Below are 13,516 nucleotides of genomic sequence, written 5' to 3'. Positions count from 1 at the left end.
TGTGACGCGGCAAGTGTTTACATTTCTGAAGTACAAGAGAAGTGCCATGGCGGGAAATCGTACAAGGATAGTCATCGGAAAGTTCGATTTTAAGGACATCGGGCACTTTCTCTGTAAATACAGGGCATCTAAAATGCTTACAGTATAGTAATTCAATGAATAAAGTACTTGCACATGGGAGCCAGCATAGATTTCTCGTCTTTGAATCGTGCTTTTTTTCTTTCTTTTTTTTTCTTTCGTTGCATGAGGTTATGTTTGCAAGCGAGATATCCAAGTGCATTATTTGAATACTGTAAATGCACCTTCTTGCATACATTTTGGAAATAGTCTTTTTTTCATGGCATTTGAAAGGTATAAACTGTGAATCAAGGTTAAATGCATGCAGTAACGGGCCTTATAATATTTTGTAACGCAGCGAGGGTTGGTACTTCTGAATTGCGAATTGGCGGTTAATTCGAAATCACGTAATTCGAAGTCCGATTTTTGAGTCCCAACGACTTCGAATTAACAAGGTTTTAGTGTAATAAGCTGGGTATCTGGGCAGAACATTCACATGAATGAACATAATGACAGATGGAACAACAGAGATTTATTGACTTGACATGTTCGTTCTCCTCAATTTATATTTAAGAAATATGTATTGAATTCCATGTAGAACTATGTCTTGTACCCATGATCAAGAAATTTGCTATCTACGAGTTTATATGCTTATATTTTAAAGTCTGTTTTTTAAATATTTGCAAATGTCCTTGCTACGTTCTATACCTGAATTCTGTACTCCTGTGTAGGACCTTTTTTTCTATCAGAGGTATTTATAGGTAAGATTCATTACAACATAAATTTCTTTGTTTTTTTTTTTATTCATTTAGAGCAGGGCTCCCTGATGATAGTACTGATTTTATAGCCATAGAACAATAATTAAATCTCCATAGACTGTCATAACATCATGATTTTCTTGATAATACTTTTCATTTTTAAAATACTCTACTCCTTGGTGACTTGCTCATAACCAAGGGTTATAAATTTTATTTTTGGTTCCGTATTGAAGTGAGATTACATCTAATTTGATTTCACAAATTTTGTATTATTCCGCCTATTCAATACTTTACATTACTTGCAATTTACATCACCAAGTGTTCATAACTCCTAGAAGAAATAAAGTTTCATGTTCCAGACAAGTGCACCAGATTTTATGATTCTCTGCCACTAATTAGCATAGAACTAAGTAAGATTCCCATGGCTCAATTGAAATGATTGGCAAAATCCTAAACAAATTGGATATTGATGTAATTAATTGCTTATCGTCTAATTTGAGAAATCACTTATACAATCTTCATAAGTGATTTCTTCTTTCCCTTGCTTACTTGACCAAAAATGTTACTCTTATTGTAAGCTTTTCCTTATGTTCTATTAATTATATCCTTTCTTTGTGCCTAATGTTTTGTAATGTAAAAAATGGTGTTAATGAAGTATTATTATTATTATTATTATTATTATTATTACTACAGGTACTGGACTTAATTTGGGAGGTCAGACACTGTTTGGTACAAATAATAAGCCGGGTGGCTTATTTGGAACTAGCACTGGCATGTTTGGAGCTGGAACGTCATCGTTTGGCAATTCTACGACCTTCGGAGGATTGGGCTCTGGATTGGGTACATCCCTTAGTCTTGGCGGAAATACATTAATGGGCGGGTAAGTGGTATTTTACAGTCAAATGATAAACTTGCCATATTGAGTTAATTAGATACGGTCTTACTAATAAAAAGTCCTTATACAGTTGTTTAACTCTTGTTTAGTTAAACAGTGAATAAACCCTGTATAAGCGTTTTACATTTTTCTTACTAATAAACGAGGTATACGCATTGTATTACTATACAGCACGTATACACTCGTTCCAAGGCATAGGAATCTCTTCCTGCAGTTCACTGACGTATTTCGCACGTTCACCGCCTTGATGATCGCTTCTCCTGGTTATCTACGAGCAAAACTTTCCGGAAAGTCGCACAGTAACACGGCATATCGAAAAGGCAGTGGCAACACTAAGTGAGACAGCTGGAAATTGGCATATACTGATATCAACATTTCTTCAGCTTGCTTATGTAACGAAAGCCAAAAAATAAAAAAAAATAAAAAAAAATTGGAAAGGCTTAAGAAAAGATCAATAGCTCCTAACTGGGATAGTACGGAAAACGCAAGCAATTGTAATTGAATCGGCGAGTTGAAAATGGTACACATTCCAAAATCCATACTTTTCAGGAGAAAGGAAAAACTGTTTGTAGCTTAAAGGAATGGTTTGATCAAAAAAGTTTCTATTAGGCATTTATACATCATATTTCTGGGTATTCAGATACAAAGTATGGAAATCATATTACGTATGGTTTTCAAGTTATGCCATATTTTATCTCGAGGAATATGTCCCATTTTATAGATACTCAAATTTGAGAAAGATCTTTGTAGGAGCAGATAATGTATAATAAACTCGCAATTTCAAAAGTCTATTAAGCAGTAATACATTATTACACAAACATGCGCCCAACCATCATTTCTTTTATAACTTAGTTATTCATTGTCATTCCATGAGACAGCTGGAAATTGACTTATATATTGATATCAACATTTCTTCAGCTTGCTTGTGTAGGCTAATGCACGCCAGAAAAAGAAATGGAAAAGCTAAGAAAAGATCAAAAGCTCCTAAATGGGGCAGTACGGAAAACGTAAGCAATTGTAGGTAATTGAATCGGCGTGTTGAAAAGGGTACACATTCCAAAATCCTTACTTTTCAGGAGAAAGGAAAAACTGTTTGTAGCTTAAAGGAATGGTTTGATCAAAAAAGTTTCTATTAGGCATTTATACATCATATTTCTGGGTATTCAGATACAAAGTATGGAAATCATATTACGTATGGTTTTCAAGTTATGCCATATTTTATCTCGAGGAATATGTCCCATTTTATAGGTACTCGAATTTGAGAAAGATCTTTGTAGGGGCAGATAATGTATAAGAAACTCGCAATATCAAAAGTCTATTAAGCAGTAACACATTATTACACAAAAATACGCCCAATTAAAATTTATTTTATAGTTATTCATTGCCATTCCGTCTCTTTAAAGTGTTTTACTTTACGAAGATGTCTAGCGTCCATAACCTCTGAATGGTGTAGGCTATGTCTTCTATGTTTAAAATATCGTGAAGATCATCAACGTTATCGTCCATTCTTTCAATGTTAAATGGATAAGTCGATTATTTCACCACAATTGTATTACTGTAGACAATAAATACCACGAAAATAAACTGCTCACTCGTTTCTTTTTCCGCTACTCGCTGCTATACATCGCTTATACAACGGTCCTGGTCTGTATAAGCAATCCAATGAATAACTATAACAGCTGTATACACAGGAGGCTTATACACGGTTTATTAGTAACGAATTTCACATAAACGGTGTATAAATCTTGTATAAAAGTTATACACCGTTTATTAGTAAGACGGATAGTCTCTTACAGATCCCTTATACTATGTTACTTTATACCCGGGGAAGTTTGATAGGAAAATCATATCAAAGGCTTCTCACTAACGCAGTCATGGTTTGAAATGCGTATGGGATTTTAAAAAAAATTAAACAAGTCATGTTTTTGTGGTTAAGAGTCCACATAAAAACTGGTCCTACTGAGCGAGATGGCTATACAGTTCAGGCATATATCTGTAAGGTTGCATTCGGGTTTGAGCCCCACTTTCGGCAGCTCTGAAAATGTTTTTTTTGGTTTCCTATAATCATGCCAGAAAAATGCTGGGTTTGTACCTTAACAAGACTACCAGCTCCTCAGCGGCTGATTTAAACCTGCAGCCTAACCTTTATAAATCCCCTCATCTCTATAGTGCACTATTTTAGATTAAATTTTACTGAACGAAAGCAATTGCAGGTACAGTATTGAAAATTTCAACATACTCTGAGGATGATTAGTACTGGTGCTTGAGGCTATGGTAACTGGTTTGACATTTTCCTGGTTGGAGAGGCACACCACACTTACCCCAGAACCACCTGGTTCGTGCACACTCTGCACCATCTAGTTGGGAAATTGTTCAATTTCATGCCTGGGAATTTATGAAACACATGGTCTTTTATTTTCCTATCAAGTCGAAATGATGGATCATTAGCCGGAGTTCTCTTAGGAGACTGCACTGGTAGACTACACATAGATGCTGATGAGCCTACTGAAGACTGAGATCTGACCAACACAGAAATATTCGCGGCTTCTGATGGTTCTTTATGTTCACTATCTTGTAAGAAGTTTCTACATATTGTCTGCTTGAATGTCAGAAAAGTTATTTTTGATTTACTGGATATTTGGGAAAGCCTGAATGCATTATAAAATGTACAATTCAAAATGTAGAAAGACATTTCTTTCGGCCACTTCACTGTTCTTTGCATGAATTGGATACATTGCCAAGTACTGGTCGGCTGTATCTACTCCTGTGCATGAACTGATTATAATCAATAATGCTTACGTTTTTCATTTTTATTTTCCCAAATCTGTTTGGTACTTCAGTCATTTTTGCGGTTTGTACAGTTGAAACCAGGTAATTACTTTTTTATTCTTCCATGAGCATAGCAGTACTTCATTGTCCCTGTTGAGTCATTTCTCCTGTTTTCAACTTCTTCTGCCTTTCACTGAATTCCTTAGAAAGTCCCCTATTCTGTCTTATTTTCCCACATACAACCGTTTCTCGTTTGCGCAGTTCCTTGGCTAAGCCTACACTATTGTAAAAATTGTCCATGTACACTGTTTACCCCTGGCCAAGGTAGGGATTTCATAAGTCAGATATACTGTCGTGGATGTTCATGCCACTTACATCATAGATTTTCTACTTAACATACGTACCCTGCTGGGGATTCACACACCAACCATCCTTGCCAAAATCCCATACTTTACAATTTTTCCTGGATTGTAAACTCGGAAACGCAAGCGGCCCCTGCAAGCTAACATTCTTTCATCAAGGGATGTTTTCTGGTCCGGAGTGTACACAACTGAAGACTGATCGCTGAGCCTTTCGAGAATCAGCCTAATACTGTAAAACCTGTCAGGACTCCCCCTCATAATGACTGCTGTCGCTAAAGTGCAAGAATGACAATATGTTTTCGGACCGGGTTTTCGAAAAATCGGTGAGCTGAAAATAGTGTCCTTGGTCTAGTACATTTTCAGATCTGTTTTTTTTTTAATTATTTCGGTTACAAACATTAGACCTAAAAACTTTTTCATCTCATTTACATCGACTGGTTTCCACGTCTGAAAAATCAAATGTTTAGTGAATGGGTGCGGTGCTGCACTAATAACTTGTTCCACGTAAAGGTGTGTCTGATGGTATACATATTCAAGGAAATTGTTATTTACAAATAAATTGACGAAAGGCATTATTTCTTTATTTTCGATGTCAACATTTAATCCTACCCGCCCATTGAACTTGGTTGCAGGTGGGCAATAAGACGGATGCGTATCGGTTATTTGAATGTGCTGAATTTCACTTTGCACAGAGTCTGGTTATATCATCGGAATTGCTTTCGCTATCACTGAAATCAGGGATGAGTTCATCACTAGAATCATCATTCAGTAGCACGTCTTCAATTTCCTGACTTCGTATACTGTGTTTGTAACTCGTCATCTTATCGTGACACAATAACTCCCTTCACTACACACTCACAAGAATGCCACAACTGGCTTAGGTCCGTGTTTACTCAAAGAAAAAAATGCATGTTTCCCTCTGTGGCTAATGCTGATTCACCTATTAAGGGATATTAATTTAATTTTTGAATGGTCCTTATTGAACTGTGATTACTAGAGCCCGGATTTCCATGCACTATCAAATCTCAAAATATGCATACATTCATGCACTATCGTATGGCAAAACATGCACAATAAACTGAAAAATATGCACTATCAAAATTCAGTTCCTTTTGAAACATGAACAAAAACTACCCTAATTTCTCCAAATTGTCTTGATTTAAGCTCATCCATTTATCATTCAGCACATACTTAAGCACAGAAAATTATCTTTTTAAGTCACGAGAAGTGATAGATGCATAATTCAATGAAGACATTTGGACAAAGTGAGGTCAAATTGTACGTCTTTTGCATTTTCACCACAATACGTCTTTTATAAGCTTGACGAATTCAAAATCAGGATTTGAACGAATTAGTTTGTTCAACTTATCTCTATCTGCGGCAGCTGCTTCTCCATGCGATGATTGCAGACACATTTGAATGTCCTCAGTAAGTGGTAACGATTGCTTGCTGCGATAACACAGACGTGTGACGATTGAGAGTTCCGGGTAGGACGTTCCAGGATAACAACGGTAGAGGGTTCAATGAAAAACCAGAATTTGTAAGCTGCTATCCCAGTAACGCGGTGTCACAGAAGTGCGATACAAGGTTTCTTTTGTTCGTCTAACAGACGGAAAATGAGCCGTCAATGATTAATGCACAATTTACGGTTCAATTTATAGCAATGTACAACTGTAAAACTGGGACACCTTATTCCTAAGAATTAGATTTCGACGTGGGGCCTTCCGACTTACGTCATTGTTTACTCAAGCAACAGAAAAGAAAGTGTTTGGTTAATTGCATTATACTGTAGGACCTGTACCGTATGTAGGCTACTAACTATGGTTGTCACATAGGATGCCAGGAATACATTCTCTCCATCTCTCAGTAATAGACATACTGTAGCCTACAACGTGAAAAATTGTCCCATATTCTGCAAACTAACATTCAGAAAATGCACTATGATGCAAGTTAACAATATATATGCGTCAAAGTCAGAATAAAAGTCATATTATGCAATATTAAACGTCCAAATATGCGCTATTAAATCCAAAATCTTCCAAATATGCATTATGCATGAATTTTCTCTGAAAAATGCCAAAACATGCAAACATGCACGGAAAAAGTACGGTTATTTGGAATTGTTAAGCCGTAATGTGAACAAACTCGCACGTCAAACGCAACTCGGCTACACCAACAATAATAAACATAACACCATTGCACAACTACAAATGGGAAAGGAGCCATTACTTTGAACCCAATTTTACGGACGCCACAGGACGACAAGATTTGATTCTAACATAAGGCAACATACATAGCAGAGCTGAACATATTTTAGCCGAATTTTATCCATACATGTGGCAAATTTTTTAAAAATTGGAAAGTGTTCTATCCCACAAGAAGACTAAATCTCTTACTCATGCAATTTTACAACCATATCTTTTAAACTCCAAGAACAGCAGCTGAGTGTACAACTGAAAATGGGACTTAAATACGAGAGTTGATGAATTGACCAACAAGCAAGATACGATTGTTCATGTGCACGAAATGTTTTTTATATATTGTATTTTATCCTGTACATATATATATATATATAAGTTAGTTTAAGTGAAGATATGTTTTATACACTAATTTTAGGACCTCAACATAATATTTTAGACATACAGTTGCAATATTGTACATACTGACATATGCCAATTCACGTTAAGACATGCCTCATTTGTATGTGACTAAATGCAAATCATCATATGACATTCCCTTGACAATGCAATTTAATCAAAGCTTCATCATATAAATATGTATTCATGGTTCAGCTGAAGATGACCTTGCATGTGGGGTCGAAACCGGTCCTGTAGCTTAATATAAGCAATAAACAAGTATTGATTGGTGGAAATTCTTTCCTATTTTTAATTGTGTAATTCGTCAATACGGAAATAAAGATTATAGATTAAGATTCTTGAATTGCCGTATAATCCCGAACACCACCCGCATTTTTCCCCCCCAAAATATTGGTTCTAAATCTTGGGTGCGGGTCGTATTCAAGCCATTCATTCTCATAAATACTGCATTTACGTGGAGTATTGAAATAGATTTGAATATGGTTACCGTACTCAATATACCATGTGTAGACGGGCATTCAGGCCTTATTGTGTTTTAGTTGCGTTCTGGAAAACAAGATCATTTTGTTCTCAATACGGTTAGTGGCATGAAAACGCGAAATGTAAGGTAATGAAATACGGTAAATCAAAGAATATGGGTAAATATGCGGTAAATATGAAAGCTGCTGCTGTGGATGCTCAATCGTCATTTTTTTCACAAGTGTTGCTGGCATGCTGGGTGCGATAATAGCTGATCTTGCGGGATTTCGTACTTCGCGAGAGTTGAGACCGTTGGTTACGGAAGTCTACCTCGCTCACATTCAAGTTCCGTATCTGTCCCATGAAAGTGCTGTCTCGATAGTAAGTGATGGATTCAAAACGGCGTCTGCAGTCATTTACTGTGCGTAAGAAACTTAAAGTTGTAAGCGAAACTGATATATATATGGAAATTGTGCCGTTGGCATAAAGTACATGAATCGTGTATTCGTGATTGGCGGAAGAAGAGGGAAAACTTCTAAAGAGTAACGGCGATCTCAAAGCGTTCCGCGGGCGCAGTGCAGTGTTTCTGTAAATCGAAGAAGGACTCAACAAATTTGTGATAGAAAAACGTGAGTTAGGATATGGTATTTCTAGTGAAATGTGTCAATTGAAAGCAATAGAAATCTCAAAAGAACTCAAAACTCGGGTTTTTTTGCAAGCCGCGGATGGATCCAAACTTTTATCGGAGAATGGCTATGGAAGTAGGGAGAAATTGAAGGAACTTACCAGGAAATTGAATCTAGCAAAGAAGTCAGCTAAGGATAACATGATGACAAGCATAATTGGTGGCCATACTAATTTTAGTGAAAAATGGAAGAGTATGTATAGGTACTTTAAGGCAGAAACAGGTTCCAAGAAGGGCATTCCAGGAATCGTGATGAACAAAGGGAGTGTGTATGCGAGGATCTTCAAAAGGCAGAAATATTCAGCCAGCAGTATGTAAAGATAGTTGGTTACAAGGATAATGTCCATATAGAGGAGGTAACTAATACTAAAGAAGTATTAAAATTTACCTATGAGAGCAATGACATCTATATATATAAAATAAGAGTTTTTGTCTGTACATTGCTCAGAATTTGAAAATAACGGTATTTCTGTATCGGTCATGTCCATTGTAACAAGAAAATGCACTTACTTTTCCGTAATTTATCTCTTGTCTGTCTGTCTGTATGTATGTATGTATGTACGTACACGCATCACGAGAAAATGGTTGAAGAGAATTTAATGAAAATCGGTATGTGAAATCGGGGGGGCGAGCCTCTACAATCTAGGCTATAAATCATTTTACTCACGCTGAGTGAAATGGTAGTTTAGGGGAAGGCCTAAAATTGAATTCACAACTATTTGTTATTAGTGGTCTAATGAAAATCGGTATGTGAAGTCGGGCGATGAGCCTCTACAATCTAGGCTATGAATCATTTTAGTCACCCTGAGTGAAATAGTAGTTTAGGGGAAGGCCTAAAATTAAATTCTCAACTATTTGTTGTTAGTGGTCGTATTTTAAAGAAAATGGGTATGCAAAGTTGAAGAATAAGTTGCTACAATCTAGGCTATCAATAATTGTATTTACGCTGAGAAAAATGGTAGTTTAGGGGAAGGCCTAAAATTTAATTCTCAAATATTGTTATTAGTAGTCCTATCTTGATGAAAATCCGTAATCAAAGTCAGGAAAGAAGTCGCTATAGTCTAGGCTGTAAATTATTTTATTCACGCTGAGTGAAATGGTAGTTTAGGGGAAGGCCTAAAATGTAATTCTCAAATATTTATTAGAGGTGTAATCGATGTATGCTACATAATTAAGGTTATATAGTATTAAATTTCCTATTATTCATGTCTTGTACATTGTTACCGTACTGGCTATGATCACAAAGATATTCATGAATTTGGATTTTTGTTACTAAGTCCATATCAGCGCCGAGTAACGAGAAAATGGGTAAACAGTATTTAATGAAAATCGGTATGTAAAGTCGAAGAATAAGAAACTACAGTTTACGGTATAAAATATTATACAAATCACAGAGTCGAAAGAAAACTAAATGTGAAGGCCTACAATATAGAAAGCTCATAACACTGATCAACAATAACATTACATTGACCATTGTTTGTCCTGATGTGCATTGTGTCTTCTGTTGCCCCTCATCTCCGGTAGATAGGATTACTGCTGCGTACAGAGTATTTTTTATTTGATTTACGTCACACCGACATAGATAGGTTTTATGGCGACGATGGGATAGGAAAGGGCTAAGAGTGCCTTAGGCCTTAATTAAGGTACAGGCCCAGCATTTGACTGGTGTGAAAGTGGGGAAACCACGGAATACCATCTTCAGCGCTGCCGACAATGGGGTTCGAATCCACTATCTCTCGGATGCAAGCTCACAGCTGTGCACCGCTAACCACACGGTCAACTCACCCAGTCGTACAGAGTGTAACAGCCTGTCTGAATATTGATGGGAAGTAGCTGGGGAGTTAGATAACTTTCTTCTTTAGCATGCCATTCCCCTGGTTTATAAATTTTCTGATACTACTGGTACGTAACACACTGGATCATCATAGCATTCGGGCTATTCAATCCCTACTCTGAGGCACTGATTGGAATGAACAGTGTGCATATTTAGCGGAATAATGGCAGATGAGTGTTCATGGCAATCTGCGGCCTGGTCATCCCAGCTCTGGAACTTTGGACTGTTAAGATCGGCACCGTAGTACTGTTTGTTAAAAGTGAGAAAATGTGCGGCTTTCCATTTGATCGAGTATTTTATATGATAGCATTGCTTTTAATCGCTACATTCATACTTACGTTTTTGTAATGACCTATGTTGATTTCAGGTTAGGAAAACCACAAAGTCAGTCTTTCTGAGAATCCTGTAGCGAAGCACGGGTACATCAGCTAGTTTACAATAAGATACGAAAGTTAAAAAATAGAAATGCAGCTGGAATTGATAAGGTTTCGTGAGATATACTAAAGACAGTGGGTTGGGATATAGTACCATATCTGAAGTACTTATTTGATTATTATTTGCATGAAGGAACTTTTACCAAATAAGTGGAGAGTTGCTATAGTAGCCCCTGTATATAAAGGAAAGGGTGATAGACATAAAGCTGAAAATTACAGGCCAGTCAGTTTGACATGCATTGTATGTAAGCATTGGGAAAGCATTCTTTCTGATTACATTAGACATGTTTGCAAAATTAATAACTGGTTTGATAGAAGGCAGTTTGGGTTTAGGAAATGCTGTTCCTCTGAAGCCCAACTTGTAGGATTCCAGCAAGATATAGCAGATATCCTGGATTCAGGAGAGGTCAGTTGGACTGTATCGCAATTGACCTGTCTAAGGCATTTGATAGGGTAGATCATGGGAGATTACTGGCAAAAATGAGTGCAGTTGGACTTTACAAAAGAGTGACTGAATGGGTGGCTCTGTTTCTAGATAATAGAATTCAGAGAATTAGGGTACCTGAAGCTTTATCTGTCCCTGTAAAAATTATGAGGGGAATTCCTCAAGGCAGTATTATTGGACCTTTGTTTTCTTATATATATCAATGATATGTGTAAAGAAGTTGAATCAGAGATAACGCTTTTTGCAGATGATGTTATTCTGTACAGAGTAATAAATAAGTTACAAGATTGTGAGCAACTGCAAAATGACCTCGATAATGTTGTGAGATGGACAGTAGGCAATTGTATGATGATAAACGGGGATAAAAGTCAGGTTGTGAGTTTCACAAATAGGAAAAGTCCTCTCAGTTTTAATTACTGTGTTGATGGGGTGAAAGTTCCGTTTGGGATCATTGTAAATACCTAAGTATTAATATAAGGAAAGATCTTCATTGGGGTAATAACATAAATGGGATTGTAAATAAAGGGTACAGATCTCTGCACATGGTTATGAGAGTATTTAGGGGTTGTAGTAAGGATGTAAAGAAGAGAGCATATTTGTCTCTGAGACCCCAACTAGAGTGGTTCCAGTGTATGGGACCCTTACCAGGATTACTTGATTCAGGAACTGGAAAAAATACAAAGAAAAGCACCTCGATTTGTTCTGGGCGATTTCAGACACTAGAGTAGTGTTACTAAAATGTTGCAATGTTTGGGCTGGGAAGACTTGGGAGAATGGACACGAGCTGCTCAACTAAGTGGTTTGTTACATGTCATAAAATTCATTTTTGGGTCCGTATTGAAAGTATTTGTATTAAATAACACTTGAATGTTTTATTATTCATCCACCTATTCAATACAATACAATTGTAAAAATTAGGACATTGTCCTTATCAAAGTTGTTAACATGAAATTAATGTATTATATGGTCCATGTATTGTGAAAAATGTGGCTGATGATGCCTACTATTGATAGGGAGACTCTTCCTCCGAGACTGTACGGGCATCCCAAAATACATAAGGAAGGCGTTCCTCTTAGGCCTATTGTTAGTATGATTAGTTCCCCGACATATGCCCTTTCTAGATATTTAGGTAGACTATTTCATCCACTCCTGGGTAACACCCCTTCCTATTTTAAGGATTCTACACACTTCATTGAGAAGTTAAAGACTGTCACTTCAGCCAGGTGATATCTTGGCGAGTCTCGACGTGGTGTCTCTGTTTACATTACAAGAGTACCTGTTGATGGTATTATGTCTCTCGTTAATGACATTTTTACTGAAGAAATCGCAAGGCTTTTCTATCACTGCATGACCTCCTCCTGCTTTCGATAGGATGGGAAATATTATGAACAGACAGATGGTGTGGCCATGGGAAGTCCTTCCTCTCCTGTTGTGGCTAATTTCTTCATGGAAAACTTCGAAGAGAAAGCTTTGTCGTCGGCACCTTGCAAACCGAAGATCTGGTGGCAATATATGGATGATACATTAGTCATATGTACAGAAGGTGAAGACAAACTTGGTCACTTTCTGGATCACCTTAATTGCCAGCACCCTTCCATTTGTTTCACTCTGGAAATGGAATCTGACCGCAAAATACCATTTTTAGATGTTCTCGTCACCAAGGAAGAGGATGGATCTTTAGGACGCAGCATTTATCGTAATCCTACACACACACCAATACATATCTCCACACAGATTCTCACCATCACTCTGCCCAGAAACATGGTATCCTTACATCCCTGACTACCAGGGCCAGGAGGATTTGTGAAGTGTCAGCTCTACAAGAGGAAATTAACACCTTGAGAACCACCTTTGAGAGCAACGGTTACAGCAGAGCTTTGATCTCAACGGTTCTGAAATTGACACATAATTGGACGTCTGTTAAGGAAAAAGATGTAAAAGGAACTGCTTACCTACCTTACATACATAACACGACGGATCGTATTGCTAAAATCTTACGTAGGTACCATGTACGAACGGTTCTTGGAACATCAATTAAGATTAGGCAACTCCTGTGACCAGCTAAGGACAGTTTGCCTAAATTGCAACAACTTGGTATTTACAAAGTTCCCTGTACTTGTGGCAAGGTTTATATTGGGCAGACTTCGAGAACGGTATGTACTTGCATCAAAGAACATATGAGATGTATCAGACTCAACCAACCTGATAAATCAGCTGTTGC

The 13,516-nt window shown here is 37.1% G+C and overlaps 1 protein-coding gene across 1 annotated transcript in view; it reads left to right on the top strand.

Annotated features, from left to right (window-relative positions):
* Nup98-96 (nuclear pore complex protein Nup98-96) overlaps positions 1–13,516 on the top strand; it is a 474,154-nt gene that overhangs the window by 76,178 nt on the left and 384,460 nt on the right. Inside the window, exon 8 of the mRNA XM_067143470.2 lies at positions 1,509–1,695. Within this exon, the coding sequence (XP_066999571.1) occupies positions 1,509–1,695 (187 nt within the window). The remainder of the gene's footprint in view (positions 1–1,508; positions 1,696–13,516) is intronic.

Source organism: Anabrus simplex, chromosome 3 (assembly GCF_040414725.1).
Source record: "Anabrus simplex isolate iqAnaSimp1 chromosome 3, ASM4041472v1, whole genome shotgun sequence".
In the NCBI taxonomy this organism is placed as follows: domain Eukaryota; kingdom Metazoa; phylum Arthropoda; class Insecta; order Orthoptera; family Tettigoniidae; genus Anabrus; species Anabrus simplex.
This window is presented reverse-complemented; position numbering and strand designations above follow the sequence as displayed.